This window comes from Cricetulus griseus, chromosome 2 (genome assembly GCF_003668045.3).
Source record: "Cricetulus griseus strain 17A/GY chromosome 2, alternate assembly CriGri-PICRH-1.0, whole genome shotgun sequence".
NCBI lineage: Eukaryota > Metazoa > Chordata > Mammalia > Rodentia > Cricetidae > Cricetulus > Cricetulus griseus.
This window is the reverse complement of record NC_048595.1, coordinates 308,248,926-308,270,165: the sequence shown is the minus strand read 5'-3', so window position 1 is coordinate 308,270,165 and position 21,240 is coordinate 308,248,926. Positions and strand designations below refer to the sequence as shown.

The following is a 21,240-nucleotide window of genomic DNA, read 5'->3' as shown; positions in this document are numbered from 1 at the left end:
ACACTAACAGTGTTAGGCACAGGGAAACAATTAAGATAATCCAATTCATTACAGAAAAAAACTTATTGCTGAAATTGGACTTCTTATAAGTGTTGGTTGAACAATAATCATAATATCTATCTTAACTCTTTCATCTGATGATGACTGGTTTCTTTACTTTTGCTGTAAAAGGGAGACTTACTTTGCCTACTATACTTCGACCAATGTATATAGTTCAGCAAACAAGGACAATAATTCACAGATAGTTGTGATGTATTTAAGAAAGTTGTGAGATAAAAACAAAATTAAGTTATTGAAAAGGCAGGCTTAGAACTTCTTAAAAGATAGTTAGTAGCCTACTATAAATTTGAAAACTCTTTCAGGAGAAAAAGAAAACCCATTCCATTTCCATCAGATTTTGCACAGTTCATTGCATGGAGATACTTGCAGGGTATAAGGAAAAGCATTGTGGGATGTGAAGTCCTTTCATTCTTCCTCTGTGCAGCCCAGCAGCTCTGATCGCAGAGTGATCCTTCCATACCAGGACCAAGGAAGGATTCTTATGTGTCGTGCATAAATGGGAGGGTCGATGACATTCTTCCTGTGAGTGTCATTGTCAAAATTGCCTTGAAAAACCTAATAAGGAAGAGCAAAGAGCATGATTATATAGTGTTCACTTTCTTATTTGTACACATTGCAGACTTAAAATGGCATATATATATATATATATATATATATATATATATATATATATATATGGATAGATAGATAGACAGACAGACAGATAGATATAGATATAGATATAGATATAGATATAGATATAGATATAGATATAGATAATGAGACGGTTTCTCTGTGTATCTCTGGCTCTGCTGGAACTCACTCTGAATCAGGCTGATCTGAAACTCACAGAGATCTGCCTGCCTCTGCCTTCCAAATTAAAGGCATGTGCCACCACTGCTTGGAAAAATTTTATTTTTAAGGGTAGTATTTCCTCATCAGTTACTTGTGTGATGCATAAGTATGGCTATAGACAAATGCATGGGTGTTTCTAGATACATGAACCTGAGTGTGTGTGTGTGTGTGTGTGTGTGTGTGTGTGTGTGTGTGTGTGTGTGTGTGTGTATCCTCTTGTAAAACATTAGGCAATATGGTGATGGTTAATAGAAACAGCAGAAGCTGGAGAAATCGATCAGCAGTTAAGAATACTGGGTGCTTGCTCTTCAGGATCTAGGTTTGAGTACCAGCACCCACATGATGGCTAACAACCACCTGTAACTCCAGGTCAGGAGATGTAACGTCCTCTTCTTCAAGGCTCCATAGGTATCAGACACTAGGTGGTACACAGATATAAATGCATGTAAAACCCCATACACATATAATAATAATAATAATAATAATAATAATAATAATAATAATAATAATAATAGATAATGCTGCAACCTACACAACCTGAGTCCCCAAACTATGCTAGGGTCAGAGGGAATGACGTTAACACAGATAAACATACAATAAAGCTTGGAATAAGTAAGGTTCTCTGCCAGGTACCAATCTAGCACTTCAACTCCCTTAGCATAGGTTTTATGTACAGCACAGGGCGATGAGTTAGCTAGCCTCTGTAAGAGGTCTCTGTAGGTGAGCCATCTCAGGCTCTAAAGATTTCAAAGCAGGAAATCATATCTCTGCATGCATGACAAATCTTCCATTAACACTAATAATCTCACACTCCTACTTCCAATAAGAGATTTGCAGCCTCTCTTGAACCTGTGTCATGTTAGCTTAGCCAGTCGTCCCATTGCTTTACGTCTCAGGAGTTCTTGTCATGGTCATGCCCATATCAAAATATATATTCACTCACTCAGAGATTCACTTGCTTAGGACTTCCTATGCCCCCTCTGAAATAATAAATTTCAAAGAGAATCAACAGAGACTATTTTTTGTTGTTGTTGTTGCTGGTTCTCCTGGAATATCATTTGCCTTCGGTGGCAAATATAAAGTTTTGTCCCCATCTGTTAAGATAATAACTGCGTAATTAGGCAGAAAATGTATCTTCATCGATTATTTTTGGGTAAATACTTGAATAAAATAATACAGAACAATGCTATATCCAGAATTTACCACCCTTGCATATTTAATTCGTATTCAGTTAATCATTTTTTTTTTTTAAATTCAGTAAGGATTTGGTCTGCACTGACCAGGGAGGAACTCTTTATGGATTCAGGATTCAGTAGCAGCCATGTCTAGTAGCAAAATCTCACTTGTTCAGAATATAGCATGTAAACAAAAATCTTATGGTAAATTGTCATTTCAACACCAGTAGAAAAGAGTATATACTTTCACTGGCTGACATTTTCCAACATATGCAACTGGGTTCTGTTAAAATTTTACAACTAAATATGGGATACAACATCCAACCTTTTGGTCTGCTAAAGAACTTAATGTCTTTGTTTAAAATAATTGAGTTTAAATTCATTAATGTACATTGCAAAATTTATAATAGTTTAAAATATTGTTATGTTTGTTTATGGAAAGGAAATATTGAAAATGACAATTTCCTTTCTATATTTATACTCCTTAGTACAGGTTTCTATAAGGAGTTCCAAAGCTCCAAAATTATATTATTAACTATATTTAGTATTTATAGAATAGAATATACCAATTGTGAAACTTATTGAAGCTATGAAATTTTTGATTCAATTGTAAAAATAACAGATATTTGGACATTCATTTTAACAGTCAGTGAAATTTGATAATGAAGGATAATTTATAAAATTTATGACTACAGAAAATTGCCCAAGTTTATATTACGATCTTCTAAACCTTCACCAGTTAGTACTGAAAATACAGGTTATTTTTAAAGGGATAACAGTAATGATGGCACAGAGCACAAAGCATACAAAGCAGGAACTTGCTCATTGTCAGGGGACATCTTGTTCTTGTTATGCAAACATGTAGCACATGTCCTGTTTCTTGGTCTGTAGCACATCAGACCTTGTTAAGAATGCAATTTCATGTAAAACATTGGTTTTAGCTGGGAAAGCAGGGCAAGCACAACATTTCTGGTTGAGTTAATAATTTATAAGATTTCCAGAAATGTGTTTCCAACATCCACTTAATCAGGATCTGAGAAGCTTGATGGGAAATACTGACTTTCCGTAAACAAGGGAAGACAACATAGATGAGAGAGATGCTGTGTGATTTGCAAACTTTTGGAAAAAGTATGCACATGTTTGAGTTTAGGAAGGAAACTAATTGGCTTATGACAAGTTTGTGGTTATCTTCACTCATGTAATGCTTAGGGGATCTCTCAAGCATTTGCTAATATATGGGACCTCAAGTAAAAGTTCCTCAAGGTACTTTGAACAGGCTTCCATAGTTGTGACCTAAGAGAAGCAAGGGAGAGAAAAAGGACAATGCTCTAAGCATGGATGAGTTTCAGAATTTTGCTTTTTACAGTAAACTCTTCTGTGATGCTAATTAAAATTCAAATCAGATTCTGATGGGGATTCAATCCTTAGCACAGTCAATATCAGTCAATAATATCATATAAACGCAACAATAATATGCTCCCCCAAGCAACAGTTTTATGTTTTTAAGATGAGACTGTCATTGGTTTCTACAGACCAATATCTATTAAACCACCGCATATATCAATTGGAAGAAGCCATCATGCATTGTGGAGGAAATTGAGAATATCCTTCATGATACAGTCAGAAAGTCTGGGTTTACCTCAGTATTTTTGTTTTTGCTTTGAGACTGAATCATTTTATGTAACCCTGACTGTTCCACCAAATAGCAGTGCTGCTGGAACTCCCATGTTCTAGTATTACCAGTCATACTGGTAATTACTACTGTGTCTGACATTATACCTCAGCTTTCGTAGGTCCTAAACTGGAAATCTTCTAAGCATGAAGCATTTAATGGATAATGTTACGTGTGTGTGTGTGTGTGTGTGTGTGTGTGTGTGTGTGTGTGTGTGTGTGTGTGTGTGTTATTTCTTATAAAAGGTCATATGAGCCCAGGCGTTGGTGGCACACGCCTTTAATCCCAGCACTTGGGAGGCAGAGGCAGGCAGATCTCCCTGCCTGAGTTCCAGGCCAGCCTGGTCTCCAGAGCGAGTGGCAGGATAGGCTTCAAAACTACACAGAGAAACCCTGTCTCAAAAAAAAAAAAACACAAAACAAAAAGGTAATATGACTCACAAAATTATACTTTGTATCTATGTATCTATTCTAAACTTAATAGATCAAACCTTTTTAATATTTTTCTATCTTTTAGTATTTTGAATACTTTTCCATGTCCTTAAAATAGTGAATAGTTCTGAGTACTGTTACATTGCTTCCCCCAAGTTCTTTCATACTAGAATAAGCATCATAATCAGGGCACACTGGCTATCACTTTATCTCTCTGGACTTCATTGCTTATTTTTAGGATAGGAAAAGATAAACACCAAATCTGGAATGCCTGTGTAAAGCCTGCACTTTTCTGCCTCAGACATCTTTTTCAGTGTGTTAGCACAAGCACACCATTGGTTTTATTGTCTTTGTGTAGTTTGCTGATGTACTTGACACAGAGGACAAGATGAATGAAAATGTCCAAGGAAGTGGCACTCATGAAATCTTGGTATCATTGCTGAAACAAGACTTGAACAGTGACAAAACTAGTTGATATGACAACATACAAAGTGCAAATCTTAAAGTGCACCAATCCTAAACAAAGCACTACAGACACTTAAAATACGCTAATGGAGGGACAATAAGTCTTCCCTAGAGATTAGTCCTCAACTGGTTATCAAATACCAAATGGTCAGTCCTAAAATCATACATAAGCAATACTAAATACACTCAATGAATTGTATTTATTCATTTATGTGTATATGTATATAAACACTGATACATAAAGAATAAGAGGCTATATATGAGTTTTAGAAGGATTGGGGGTACATAAGAGGGTTTGGAAAGACAAATGGGAGGGAAGAAGTGATGTAACTATATTTTAATTAAAAATAAAATATATCTACCTGAAAGTTCAATTATAAAAAACACATTTAGTTAGGTGGGAGTTTTGCTTGTAATTTTGAGGAATGGAAGAAGGCAGAGTTTATGAAGAAAAGAAAATTCTACATTGATATTCACATATCTATTCATGTAGTAATTTGTAGTAGAGGAGTTAATATGAACTACCCTTTCTAGCTCTGATTCCCAGGAACTTTGTTTTAATCTAGTGTTACCCATAAAGCAAATGAATCTGAGTTAAAGAACTCTAGATGTCCTAGCATAAAATGCCCCCTGTGTTTCTTTCATTATATTCATTGGTGTGTGTGTGTGTGTGTGTTGTGTGTGTGTGTGTGTGTGTGTGTGTGTGTGTGTGTGTGTGTGTGTCTTTGGTGGCAGGGGAGGAACACATATGTTCATAAAGAGGTCAGAGGAAAACTTGTAAAGGTTGGTTCTCTCCTTTCACTATGTCCTTCCTGGGCGTGGAAGTCAACTCATCTTGCTTTGTAGTAAGGGCCTTTAGTTACTGGGTTCCCTCACTGATGTTGCCTGCACCCTTTGTGTATCTCACATGAGACTTTGACCTAACTCTACCACATTACAATATAATAGGGAATATATGCATCTAGATAGTTTGAAAGTCTCTACTTTTTTAATGTAGTTTTTTTTTTTTACTTTGTTGCAAGTACTGTCCTTACATCATTTCAACGCCACCCTTTCCATTCCAACTCCTCCCATGTTCCCTCCCATAACTCCCTCTCAAATTCATGATCTTTCCTTTAATTATTATTGTTATGTATGCAACACTAAAGGAACTCAGGAGTCATATGTGTATGTGTGAAGTTTATAATTTGATTAGAAATTCTTCTCAACCTATTGATACAGTGTTTTATTTTCAATAAGCATGAATGTGAACAGAGAAGAAAATATATTTCTTTCACTTATTCAACAGTAGCATAAGCATCTTCAGAAACTGAAATTTAGTGTTTCAAACTGAATACTCATGGTTAAAAATCTGTAGTATTTCATTATTTCCAGACTATATTCATCTAGAGTGTGGATCATGTCTTGTGCTGTAAGTGTGACAATTAACTAATAGGCATACCATAATATAATAAGAAGGAAGGATCAGCCACAGCTTTGCTATGGATATGATATTTTGATCAATCTCAATTTATTATTAGATAAATCCAAATTTTTCAGATTTATACTTAAGCTTGTAATTTTCCACTGTATTGCTTCTAAAAAGGATATTAAAGAAAAAATTACATTATTCATATTTTATTCAGTCCTTGGCATTGTAAAAGCTTACAATGGAATCTGTAACAAGGTTTTAGCTATTTAAAAATAATGGAAACTTAGTGGACATTAGAATTTAAATGTTTCATAAAGTAAAATCTGGTTTTTGTGTGTGATCTCTAGGTCACATGCTTGTTAGAGTTAGCTCAAAATCATTACAATCTCATTAAATGCTATGCCATTAATTATATGCTTAATGTTATATGCTTATATTGTTAATTGCTTGGATATTTTCCTATTTTCAAAAGTTTCGGGTTTCAAAGTGAATTAAATAATAGATTTGTAAACTTTTTAACATCATAAAAATTTCATAGTATTAGAGTGCACACGTTAAGTTAAAAATATTTTTTTATTTAAAAATGTTTACAACTGAGATTTCAGTGTTTCTCATTCTAAATCTTATTGACAATAGTATAGGAAAATTTATAATTTAATTTAGTTTCTACGTGTTTATCATCATGTTCCAAAATTTAAAAATAAAATTTAAGTGTAAAGATAAATAATTTATCAATTGCACAAATGTGTATTTTCAAAAATAAACTTTGCAAGTATGAAACTTCTGGCATTGGTTAGATTGAAAAACTTGCAATCAAAATCTGATTCTTTTAGAATAGACTCCAACTATTACTCAGGAAATTCAATTTCTAAGCAAATTTTCCAGCATCCTAAAGCCATTTCATGATTGAGTGGCTACTGAATCATTTCTGAAGGTTTCCTTTGCAATCAATTCCAGTAAGCCAATGAAACTCTATAACAAAATTAGTCTAAATACAACTGCATTCTTTCAGTATAATAAGGAAATAAGAATCCAAAGTCCAGGTAAGTTTCAATATCCTAGGAAATGTTTGTAAAACAGAGCATAATGAGAACCCATTCTAATATGTTCAAATCACTAGTCTGTGTAAGAAGGAGGACAGTATCAGGGAGCAGTCTGATGTTTAGGATACCCCAATAGTTCTCTGGCAAGCATACACTTTCACACATGGGATACCTTCCATCTTAGCTCAGCCAGGGTGGAACTAATGCACTCCAGAGTTGCAGGTGAAATGATTACCCCCTGACACAACTTATTAGTCAGTGACCATTTCTGTGTATTAGGCAAAGCAGATTCAACAAAAATGTACACAGACTTTCTTTAAAGCCAGGGCCATAAGTTTATATGTCTGTTTCAAAAAAAAATGCAAGTAGTCATAAATAAGAGATCAAGTAGAAAATATTGTGTTTCTGTATTAACCACTAGCTCTAACATATTTCAGAATCAGTTTATTTTTCTCTATCCCCCAAAATCATCTCATTATTTTTGCAAGTGTAGTGTACTCAAATAACATTTTTTGCCTTAGTCTACTCAAGTGTGCTATTTGAAACAGCCAACTAAAATTATATGTCTCTTCAGTAGAATTTAGGAATTGTGGGAGATAATCTTTCTTAGTGGTTGTAGATGCAGGCTGTTTCAAGGATACACCAGTTCAAGTTTGTACAATGAAGTGTACCTTAAAAGATTTATCTACACTGAGATAATTCTGGTCTTTACCTATTTAGCTTCTGTGAGGTCAACTGTAAACGTTTGGAAAGTCCTGTCACATGAAATGCTTTTGTGCTTCCCATGGGGTATGTATGGAACACATTAAATAGTCTATACTAGTACTGTTATTTAAGGTGGGAGTTTGGGTCACGACTGAATGGGCTGTCCTGGACTATGCTGCATGTTACTTCATTTGTTGGATTTCTATCCATACCTTTCAGCATCATGAGTTAATTGTGAGCAAAGCATTCTAAAACACATTCTCTGTGTATTTTGAGTGATTATTCAGATCTAAGGGTGGTCTTTGTGATCACTGGTGTTTTTGTCACATATGGAGAATCCTAACATTTGTGTTTTGTAGTATGGATAGGCCACAGACTTACAAGAAGGATTTTTAATATTGATAATTTCAATAATGGACTCCAGTTCCAGAAAACATTATATCTAAGACTTCCCCAGTGTCCAAGACAGCCTGCAATAGATTTTTATAGTTCAGAACTAACTTGTCATTATTCTCTAAAAAAATTCTGGCACTGCAATCTAATGGCATTTATTTTTACTCTTAGATAAACTATGTAAATACTCTTTTCATCAGGATCTATTTTATATTCACACTTTTTTATTTTTAACTTATAGATGACATTTATTATCATGGACACATATCATAAATTAATATATATATATATATATATATATATATATATATATATATATATCCATACATATCATGGGTATGTGTATGTCCAATAGCTAGAATCACCCATTATTTTCAATACTTAGTTAAAAAGAATTCACTGTCTTTATACACCTCTATTTTTTATGCTTTTGCAATAGATAATAAATTCTTTTAGGACTATTTCTTTGGTCATTTCTTCAAGTTTTATTCAAGATCACAGTTCTCTGAGAGCCATAGAACATGGTGACACATATAAATGTCCTGCATCATAATTCACCCTGGATACTCACTTTTATCTGTGTTCCTTTCAGAGTGATGTTTTGTTCCATAAGCTCCTTTTCAAACAGATATCCCCACTTGTTCCAGAGATTTGTTTGCGTCTAAAGCTCTCAATGAAATTATATGAGACTTTCAGAGTCCCTGTCTGGAGATTTAGTTTCAAAGACCCAACTGTAGAAAAATTTGACTTCAGGAGAAAGTGAAAAGAAAGACCCCGGGACAATTTTTTTTTTTTGCAGTGCAGAAATGATTTTAAATCACAAAAAAAACAAGTAGATTTTCCAGGAAGTTATTTGTACTTGACTGTTATTCTCAAGCTATTCCTCATGGCTCTAATATTTGCATTTTATTGAACTTATGTAAAAAAGAAGGGTTTTGTTTTTGTTTTCCTGTTTTACTTCAGGCAGTTCGACATTTTACTGGACAGATGTGTCTTTGCAGCATGCTCTGAGTAAATGTAAACTCTGAATACACTGCAATAAAAAAAAAGACCCAACCCCCCCAAAACCTAAACCACATCTTTGATGACTACTTACAATCTCTGCAGCATATTTTCAATATTTTGCTATTTATCTGAGATTACATTTTCTTTTTGCATGAATGAATAGATATTCCAGTAACAGTGGATAAAAATTTTACTCATGTTTTGTTCCATTTATGTACTACACATTTTTTTTGTCCTTTCATTGCTTTTCAAAGTCCCATACATTCTCCTTTGTTCTCATATAATTGACACATCAACTTCTTGGCTGACAGTTAATTCTTGACTAGGAAACAGAGCTCCATGGTGATTGTCAGAATTCCTTCTCTCATCAAATTTAAGATTATTCAGAAAGAAAAGGAAATGGCACTGCATTGATGGTGTTTTTTGAGAATTTGAATATTTCTGATCTGTCATAGAAATATTTCATTCCTAATTGTGTAATAATAAGGAAGTCTTCAGTCATATTCAACTTTCCATTCTTGTCAAAGTACACATTTAGGTTCTTAGTCTATTGTGAATAATAGGTTGATTTAGGAATTTCTAACATTTGCTTAACCAAACAAAGGTTGAAAGGACAGGAGCTACTTTCTCCCTTTTTTGGAACAGTTTTCATATCTACCTACACTTGGCTTTAATAACCAGAGAACATATGTTATCTCTTCATCTTCTCACTACCATCCAATAGAATGACACTATGTATTCAGGTTGGTCTTAAAATCACAATCCCTCTGTATGTTCCTTATGAGTCTTGTGAGTCCTGATATTAGAGGTGTGCACACCATGTCCAGTTAGATAGTGCCTTTAAATGATGCCAATAATCTTCACTAGGAAATCACACTTTGCATTTTGATATGGTGTGTTTTTTGCAATCATCCCTGTCTGCCACCAAGAGAAGTTTCCTTCAAGAATAATGAGGACTACACTTCTCAATGCACCCAAGGACAAATGTTTAGAATGTAGTTAGGAATTATGGTGGTATCCATGACATAATTAAACTCTAGTGTTATATAGACTGATCTGGCATATACACACATATTCATGTAAAGGAATTAATGAAAGAGGACATAAATGTGAAAAAGAGCAAGAAGGTATATGGAAGGATTTGGAGGGATGAAGAGTAGGTATTAAATGATGTTATTGCATTACAATTTCAAAAATAGAAGAAAAAGAAAGAAAAACATCATACTCCATGTTGGAATTAAGTTAGTGATCACAGAACAGAAACCCAGCAGATGGAAACACACTCTTTCCTACTATTGTCCCTCTTCTAAACCTACTGACATTTAGAAAGCTCACTGTAAAAGTCAGCAGTTCAGGCACATCACCATACTAACTTCTTTTATAATGAAAGTTGCCTTAAGTAACAAGAATGTTCGTGGAAATATATGACATAGGATGATAGCCTATAAAGTTTTATGAAACATAAAATACTCCATTCTAAACTGTGGCTATATATATAAACTATCTGGCTTCTGGCACTCAGATATCACTGTCGTACAAAATACTCCCACGGAAAAGGAATAGTTTCAGAAAATCATCTGCTTTTCAAAGATATCTACAAAAGACATTATCAGTACCAGTCAGAGAAAAGAACATCTTTATTTTTCACTTTTACACCAGAAACTGAAATGCCTTTTTCTTTGAAAGGACTGAGACACTTGGCTCTCCACTGACGCCCTAAGCTCATCTCTCAGGGTCTCTTAAATCACACCAGTTATTTTCCATTTCATCAGAACAATTTGTGGACTGCTTCCAGCCCTCCATATCAGATAAAATACAAATGATATAACAGTGAAGAAATTGACGTTTTTTTTTCAATAATTCTCACCTGACATTAGTAGCCATTTCCTCCCTTCAATTCTCTTTGAAGAGTTTCACCCTATCTTGGTCAGAGCTAAAAAAAATACAGTGCTGTGTGTTTGAACACAGAAGTGATCTAAGCATTCAGTCATGTTCCTGCCAGGCCAGACTGGTACTTAAAAGATGAAATATTACAGAGTAAGGGACCATCTTCCAGTTCCTGGTGGCCAAGTGGGATGTGAGCATTGCAGTGAAGTGCCAACATGTGGATATACCTGTGCATTTTGCCTAGGAACATTCAGAAGGCGTTCTCTCTTGTCTGCCCTATGCTTTCTCATGAGAGCACAAGTTGCAGGTGAAAAAAGATTAGGGAATCTGTAATGGAGACAAGCTTGCAAAAGCAAGTATTTACAATAGAGTTATACTTAAAAGTTAATGTTTTTCTGATTCCAGTGTATGTAAGTATGCTGTCATTTTATTGACTAAATGCAGCAAACCTAACAGAGCAAATTCTTTCCTAAGCTGAGTAGGTATTGCTTTGGTCTGAAGAGAATCTTGCATATTTTTCTTGGTGAACTGAGGGCAAGCTGATTATTAAAATATACATGGTATCCCAAAAAAAATCAACTTTGCTATTACTTACAGATATTAATAAACTACTATGAAAATGAACAAACAAAGCACAATTTTTATGTGAAAGTAATACCTTTTTAAATTGGTATAATCTGTTAAGTATCTCACTTGTCAATAAAGTTATTTTCTTTCTAGATTAATTAGGAAGCAGAAATGAGATCCTGTCTTTCACTTTCTGAGCTCTTCAGGGATGCTGGGCTTCTATGTTCAGACGACCCTGGATTTATCTTTTCTGAGTGATTCTTAAAAATCAAGCTTGTGTTTCCAGTAATGGAAATGTTTATTATTTTATAAACTTCATTATTTTAAAAACCCTTGCAAATAAATAAAAAAATCATATAGTAAAATTAACTGGACCAAAAGTTTATATAAATAACTGAACTTCTCCACAGTTAGAAAGCGTATTCAGAACAGAAGCCATGAATCATCATGTTAAATTTTACACATTGGTATTGAATATATTTTTTACATGATTCTACCATAAAAACCAAGAAAATCCATGACAGCAAAATCCTGATGACAATGAGGAATGTACTGCCTCTTTAAAAGAGCCCCAGAGGGTAAGTCAAGCTATCTATGTTCCAATTGATATATTACAAATGATACATTCTTGATAAATTTTCTATTTGCAATTTTAAAAAGTAAAGGAGATATATGAAAATACCATAAGTGGGTATTTATAGGGTATGGAATATTTAGGGATCCTTTTACAGTTTGTCATTAACATGGACATATCACAAGTTGGTTTTATTCTTTTTAAGACTGAGACTATAAAAAGCCAGAAGAAGCACATTAATTAAGCCATTTTGAAAGTGTTGAAGAAAAGACTTTTAATTGCTGAACATATTGCTGCACATGGCATGTTGGTGGATAATAAAAGCTGCATATGTAACACATAGAACTAGTGTCCTTGAGCATTTTTTAGTCTTAAATTATACCACAGAGTTAATATTTGGTTTTGGATGATAGTTTCGTTATGAAATAAAGATCAGAGTGTCTTTGTCCATGTTTTGGTCAGCAATTCTCATTCTAGAAGCAAGGGTGTGGGCTTGTTCAAAGTCAGATTGTTCTGTGTATGAAAGTGCATACCACATAAGTGATGCCGTGTTTCTTAATAAAAAGACTAATAGTTTTCTTCCAGTTAGTTTTTCCTACCTGAATTAGGTTTCATACTGTTTGTCAATTAATAATAACATTCACTAATTTAAATAATCTATTAAGGGTTGCAAATTCTGACTATTTCCATTGGGGGCCAATCACTAATAAGTTTTTTAGTTTGTAAACATTTTAAGGCAAAGATAGGTTCATGATATGGATGATTATTCCTATAGTGGTAGCACAAGCAAAATTGGGACAGAATAATAAGATCTTCTGTTAAGGAGCTATAACTATGTAGTTATGTCTAATACTATACAAGAAGAACCTACTCAAAATTTTGAATATGGGCATGTTTTTTGATTTATAAGGAGTAAAGTATTACTAATATATTGTTGGTTTTTTATTTATCTGTTTGTTTTCTAAAGAGAGCTAGAGAAGGAAGGTATGGATTTGGGTGGTGGGGCAGTGGGCAGGAACTAGGAGAAATTAGAAGGGAAATCCTGATCAGATTATCTGGTATGAAAACCAAAGAGTGTTTTCAGTTAAAAAAAATTACAAAAATATATAAAATAAAAAAATGCTTTTTGACATTTGTGAATTTGGGAAATTAATAAAATAATATGTGCAAAAATCAAACTTTTCATTATTGTTATTCATAAGCATTTTTTGTTTATACTGCTGGGGTTTTTCATATGCATTTTTAATTCTTATGAAAACATCTGTTAGAAAGACAAAACACATGGTTTCAGACTTTAGGGTAGTTTATCAAATACTCCAAAAGAAAACTTCTGGTTTATGGGAGGCATAAAATAATTAGCTTCAAAAAAAGGAAAAGCATGTCTTCATTTGCATTGTTTTGTTTTCCTCTGTAAATTTCCTTTAAATTATCTTTAGAATCACGTGCAGTGTTACTGTCACTAACCATGAACAACATCATCATGCCAGGCCCAATCCACTCCAACCAAACTCCAGTTTATGGATTTTGTGTCTGGTGTTTGTTTCTATGATTGTGATACTTTAGTACCTTTAATTTACTTTATTTTGCTTATTTGCTTTTATTTTCAAGAATTTCTTCATTTTTTTGCTACAAAGAATGTGAAAAATATCTAAATGCTGACAAGAAAATTAAATTTTCATTGGATAAAAATGGTTGTCTGTTTTATATCACTGTTCTTAACTTTTAGAGAGCCTAGAATAGAATACAAAGGATTCTCCTAGGTAACTTGAAATCCATTTATGTATTATAACTAGCTTTCCACGATGTTTACAAATTGAATGGCTCTTTGTAAATTCATGAGTTCCTTATAAGAAAATGGCCTCTTGTTTGTCCTTGTGGACGGTCTGTCACTCTTGCTAGTCTTTTATTTCCAACATCCAGAATGCCTTCCATTCTCCAGCTGTGATTTTAGGAGACACTGTTAACCCTCATTCTTAACTTTATCTTGTCTGTCCCATGTCCTCCTCCCTGTGTCCTTTCCTGTTCCTCAAGCTTTCTCCATCCTTGATTCAAAAGCATACATCTTTGGCTCTGTTTATCTGTCTGGTTGCATTTGGTTTTGCATCCAGTATCTACGCTGTAAGTGACCCTGAACTTTCTTTTCAGAATTGCTACGGAGGAGTGGGTCCCCATCTTGTCTTTGCACATTTTAACAATGTTAAAAGGTGCTAGTTACAAATTTAAATTTGGTCAAATAGCTTATCACTTTCACAGTCAATTAGGAAAATTTAGATCTAGAAACCCATTTTCACTCAGTTAAATCATCTCTTCTGTTCATGGGTATCCCGCTCTAGCTGTGTCCCTCTTAGTTATAGGCTTCAGTAAATAACAGGTACTGTTGTTGTAGGTACTGTTGTAGGAGGGTGCATTTAAAAGCTATAAATACATGTATGTAACAGAAGTCTGTAAGATCTATGTTTAGGCAATGCAGAGATATTGAGTACAATTCAGCTATTACATGGCTGACAACGGACACAGGGGTGGACTATGAGTCAGCACAATATGGTGACAACAAATGTTTGGCAAACCCCGAAATCAATATTGATATGTTCATAATAATGTTATTTCTGGGAGAATGCCACGTTTTTTGTCACACTGTCCAAAACTGGGCTAAAGGTGAGATGCCAGAGCCTTTGTCTTCACCAGTCTGTCAGTATGTACTTGCCTGTAGATCTGTGTGCCTAATTCCATGTGGCCTGTATCCTGGTCTGGGTATTGGTCTTTGCCTCTGTATATGTGGTTACTATGAGCTGCCACGTGCCTGGGTTCCTTCTCATAGCTGTCTTCCTGGAGTCTTCAGTGCTATTGAATACGTATAGCTTTTCTGACTATAGATGCTCAATCTTTTCCATTTCCATGCATCCTGTATGCCTTGCTCCTTGCCTGGATCCAAAGCTTAGACTTCACAAGGAATTGCTAGATTTCCTTGAATTTGAGTTTTAGTCTTTACAGTTCAGTAGGCTACCTCTCTCCCATTTCTGTGCTGAAATGCTAACTCACAAGATGATGCTTTGAGGAGATAAGAATGTAAATGAGAGAACTGAAGAGATTCATATTTGTATTTTAAAAAGCCACAAAGAGCATGTTGGTTTCTTGTGTTGGGAAATGATACCATTGATTGACCAGAAAGTATATCTTTTAAGAGTATCCCAGGGAGGGATACTCTCTCAGTCTAGATACACAGGGAGGACCTAGACCCTGCCGCAAATGTTCTGACAGACTTTGATGATCCCCCATGGAAGACCTCACCCCGCTGGGGCGTGTATGGGGGTGGGGTAGGGCTGGGTAGGGCCATGGGAGGATGGGAGGGATCGGGACTGGGATTGATATGTAAAATAAGATTGTTTCTGATTTAAATAAAAATTTGTATTAAAAATAAAGTAAATAAATTATAAAAAAAGAAAATGCTTCTGAGGGAATGAGCCTAATAGTTCCAGTGGGCAAGTTATCAGCAGTATGGCTGCTTCCCTGATAGAACAATTCACTCCCTAGTATCTCCAGCCCTAAGCATCCTGCTCCATGATGACCACAGGATATTTCATTGTCTTTATTTTCAAAGAATTGTGTGTGTGTGTGTGTGTGTGTGTGTGGGTAATATGTGTATGCATGTGCTTGCATGTGAATGTGCATATGTAGAGCCCAGAGGTTAACATTGAGTGTCTTTCTCTGCTTCTTTCCACATTATTATTACCATTATTGTTTACAGGAAGGGTCTCTCACCTAAATTGGAGTGCACCAGTTTGTCTAAACTAATTAGCCAGGCAAGTCTCCAGCACCATGATTTCAGGCACAAGTTACCACAATTGACATTTGTAATACTGTTGAAGTTGTACATATCCTTCAGAAAAGGCTATGGAGAATTTGTAGTTCGGCTTAAGTATTGCTATCTTTATTATATTTTTATTTACTTATTTGTATGTGTTTCTGTGAGTATGCCACTGCACAAATTCGAAGGTCAACTTGGCGTTAGGTAATTCTTGCTTTGAAATCAAGTTTCTGGGCTTAGTGGCAAGAGCTTTTACAAGCTGAACTATCTCACTGGCTAAGCCATTGCTATTTCCACAAAAACATTAGGAAAGGGAACAAAGTTGAGAAGATCAACGATTCTTTATGTCTACCAGAAAGTAATGGACTTCGAAACTGACCATAGGTGCAGGGAAGTCCCCTAAGCTTGATGTATTAGACAATGCACTTACTGCACTACACTTTAGGTTATCAGAGTATGCTGAGGAAATAGAAGGTTTTGCATGTTCCCTCATTATAAATGGTGATCATTGCTCCACTATAACATTCTCAGCTATAATCTTCCGGCAAATGATCGAAAGAATACAAATGTCACTGTTGTGGAATATTGTTTTAACTATACAAAGATGTGTTACATTTGTTTTTGCTGGGGAATATTAATTTATGTGTTACAGTGTTTATGCTGCCTATATCAACATTATAAAGGTGTATTACATTTGTTTGTGTGTTAAGTTACATAAAGATGTGTTGCATTTGCTTCACCTTGCGTATCTAAGGGACCTGATTGGTCCAATAAACAGCTGAGCAGCCAATACATAGGCAGAGGAATAGGCAAGGCCAATGAGCAGACAGAATAAGTGAGAGTAGAAATCTAGTCTTGAGAGTGAAGGAGAGAACGAGGGGAGACATGCCCAGGGCCAGAAGCCAGGCATCCAGGAACCAGCCAGACACAAGAAGCAGTGAAAGTAAGATACATAGAAGAAAAGGTGAAGAGCTCCAAGGCAAAAACCTAGATGCAGAGAAAAAGGTTAAGATATAAGAGCTAGGAAGAAATGAGCCTAAGCTAAGGCTGAGAATTCATAACTAATAAGAAGCCTTTGTGTCATGATTTGGGAGCTGGTTGGTAGCTCCAAAGAAAGAGCCTGTTATTTGTCACTCCTTCAAGAAGCTTTCCTTTTTAGTGTATATTGCTAATTTGTTGGCTCTATGATATTAGTCTACAATTATTTTTAACATTAAATGTTTAAGTGAAGCTCTTCATAACAGAATTTGTGAGATTATTAAAATCAAAAATCTTTTGGAGACACTAATTCATATTGGTGTTCACCAACTAGTCAGAGACCAGTCAAAGTCCTGAGGATTGCAATGTATCCCCTTCTGAAGAGCAAAAACCTAAACTAACTTTAATACAATTTTTAAATTTTAGTTAAAGAGTTGATTGGAATGATCCTTCCCACATATGTTTTCTTATATTAACTAGTGTCTATAAATATTCAGACCTTTAGATAGTCTGAGGTAGGGGGCAGAAATCTGTCCCCTCCCTTCCTTCCTTCCTTCCTTCCTTCCTTCCTTCCTTCCTTCCTTCCTTCCTTCCTTCCTTCCTTCTTCCTGTCTTTCTTTCTTTCTTTCTTTCTTTCTTGTTCCTGTCTTAATATCTGCACCAGCTATTCTATATCTCTTTCATTACCTAGTTTCATTCTGCAACCCATGCCTACCTTGAAGTCACACAGTATCTAAGGTGGATGCAGACTCATGGTGGTTCTCTTGCCCATCTTGGAACTAGACTTACAGGTAGGAACCAGCAGATGGGCTGTGTTTTAACAGACATTCCCACAAGTGGGAGGATCAGATGGCTTTGTATCTGAACCACTGGGTAAGAAAATTCACCAACATGAGTTAGCAGATATTTTACCCATTTTTTGAGTAATATGTGTCTTTCTTCCTTAAGCATCCAGAACACCTTACTAGAAACAGCTTTTTTAAACTTTTTCTTTTTGGATATTTCTGAGAAATTTTTCATTCTTTTTCATCGAATGCTTTTATGTTTTTAAAACACTTAATGACTTTATATATGAAGACTAAATAAAATATGACCAGCTTTTTTGGTCCCCAATGTTCCTGCAGTATAAATTCTTATTCCAGCACTATGATATTATAACTAATCTACCAAATAAGGAAACTTATTTTTAGATTTTTAATTTTCCACCTATGAACTCTTCCTGAAATTTATTATTGTTTTGCTTTAGGTTTTATCATCAAAAAATAAATGCTGAAAGTGCCTGTCAAGTTTTGTAGTTTTCCTGCTAAACATAGTAAAACAGCACTCCAGCAGTTTGAAACAAATGTTACCTTCATAAGAGCAAGGGAACATTTGACTTTCAAATAAAAAAAACAGCTGAAAACATGTAGTGGAGAAAGCTGAAAGTCAGTTCAGTGTTAGGAAATATTGTACACTGGAAAGAGGGTCTGAGAATGTGTTGACTGTACTAAAGTGTCACCACAGGCTCAGTTACACAAGAATAAATATTGAATACTGTTAGAAAACAGAATTCTGGATGCTATGAGAGGGTGAATAGAAACTGACATCTTCATGATGAAAACAGAGCATCCCTTTGCTTTCCTCTGAAATTTGCTACTTGTGTATGCCAGTCAGATGAGTAAATTTGTGTGTGTATTCAGACACTCCTATGTGTAAATGCATACCTTTTTCACAAGCATCCTAAAGATCAGTTAATCAGCACCATAGAAAAACAGAAAAAGCATTTCTACATTTTTAGAATTTCACTGCTTGTGGTAAAACAGAATGTCTACTATTTGATTTTTTTTTCTGACATAGTCTTATTGAGGCAGGCAAGCCTGGGAGCTGGTTTAGCTTGGGATACTCATAAACCTGGTTACTTCACCTGCATATGCTATGGATTAGTACTCTGTTTTGTGTGCACACCATTCTCCCAGTAATGCATGCATCGAACTGGGAACTGAGCATCCCCTCTCACCTGCATACTCCCATCTGAAAAAAATGGTATAAGTTCCATTGCCCCTCATATCAACCAAACTTAGCCAGTTTATATTCAAGTGTAGTTCAAAGGGATATGAATAACAGAAGGGCCAGTCTGGGCTGGACCTCTTTGGGGTGCACAGTCAATAAGGCAGAACTATTTTCTAGTAACCTTTTAGGGGGAGTTCCTGATTTACCACTTTGTCTAAGTATAATTAAACACACACATGATTAGGATCAGATGCATTATGAGAAGAGGCATGAGTAGTAGAAAAATGATTATGTGACCTAATCTATCAGTCCAAATAGATAATCACTCAAATCTTCCCCACCTCCACCTCCTCTTGAATTCAGCAACAACACTTGGGGATCCTAAAGCTATGATGAATTATCAAAAACTATGTTCTTTCCATAGGGAGCCAAGAACCTGGAAAAAGCTGGAGGAGATTACCAATGGGGGAGAGAAACACACACTCACACACACACACACACACACACACACACACACACACACACACACACAGAGAGAGAGAGAGAGAGAGAGAGAGAGAGAGAGAGAGAGAGAGAGAGAGAGAGAGAGAGAGAGACAGAGACAGAGATCTTAATATGGTTAAATGTTTCAAAATATCATTACATTGTATAGATTGCTGAGTGGTATATTTCTCCACATACATTGTTTTCATTTCACATACATGTGAAAATCCCACATCAATTCACTCTCAGAATTTTCTAAGTTGCCTAATGAGTTGACATTACTCTACTATAAATCTTATTTGTAAATACTGGTCATAAAATAAACATCATTCACTGGTAATGGAAGCATACTCCTGTAATCCCTGTTTTTCAGAGCAATTGGGGTGAGGGTATTGAACTTAAGTCCAGTCAAGGCTATACTGTGAGCCTCTTTCCCAAATAATACTAATAAATACTTATACTAATATTAATTGTGGTGCTTTATATGAAATGTCCCTCATAAACTCATAAAGAGTGGCATTATTAGGAGCTGTGACCTTGTTGGAGTAGCTGTGGCCTTCTTGGAGGATGCATGTTACTGGGGGTGGGTTTTGAAGTTTCAAATTCTCAAACCAGACCCAGTATCATTCTCTCTTTCTACTGCCTGAGGATCTAGATGTAGAACTCTAAGCTACTTCTCCAGTACCATGTCTACCTGTATGCTGCTGTGCTTCCTACCATGAAGATGATGGACTAAACTACTGAACTGTAAGTCAGCTACAATTAAATGTTTTTCTTTAAGGTCATGGTGTCTCTTCATAGCAATAATTCCCTAAGAAACTAACGTTAATACTATAGTAATAACAATAGCAATAATGGTTTTCTAGTGTTTGATTTTACATCTAAAATCTGTATTATTTTGCTTATAGTGTTCATTTGAAATTAGGCTTTAATAGTTAAAATGTGTACCATAAATCCTAAAAGATTGAAACATTGTAGTCAACGAATTGCATAAAATAGAATCACTAAAATTTTGAATTTATACAAATGAAGACAAAAACTGAAAAGACAAAATAAATAGGAAATAAGTATTAAATGATTAATTTAAAGCCATTTACATCAATACTCATATCAAATGTTGAGTGGCTTTAAAACTAAACAAAAACATTGTTTATTTTCAAAGTGCAGTTAGGTTGTACTAAAAAATCTAACTATACACAATAGAATTTCATCTCAAATGCATTCTGTATAAGTAAAATGTGCATATATTATATGGAGGTAATATTTGCAAATGCTGGGGTATCTCTATCAATGCCCGATGAAGTAGAATTTAGAGGTAAAATATTGTAAGATGTAAACAATCACTTAATTTCTAAATGACAATAAGACCTTGTTTGTGCAAATATATGAAGACGACTAAGATGTCATGGCAAAAAGAAATATGTAAATTCATAATAATAATGAGGGATAGTCATATTTCTCTCAGTAACAGATAGTACAGCAGATGAAACACCAGGAGGATACAGAAAACTTGAATAACATTATCCAGCAACTTCACAGAATGTATTTGCATACGTTTCATACTGAGATAATAAGATCAAGTATGTTCATTAGCAAGTGCCTAGTCTATCAGTAAAATAATTTAAAATATTCAAATATAAGCACTAATTTACATTCTAAATGTAAATAGAGATAAATATTTCAACAAACGAGTGCTTGCTTGTTCTTTTGTTTTAGATCTGGGGTTTTAGAAACAGCATCATACAGTAACACAGACAAGTCTT

The 21,240-nt window shown here is 34.9% G+C and overlaps 1 protein-coding gene across 2 annotated transcripts in view; it reads right to left on the bottom strand.

Moving 5' to 3' along the window:
• Nucleotides 1-465: 465 nt before the first annotated feature.
• The window catches only part of Edil3 (EGF like repeats and discoidin domains 3), a 449,920-nt gene continuing 429,145 nt past the window's right edge, over nt 466-21,240 (bottom strand). For both annotated transcript variants that reach the window (XM_027401777.2, XM_027401778.2), the window contains one exon: nt 466-615. In XM_027401777.2, coding sequence (XP_027257578.2) covers nt 466-615 — 150 coding nt within the window. The remainder of the gene's footprint in view (nt 616-21,240) is intronic.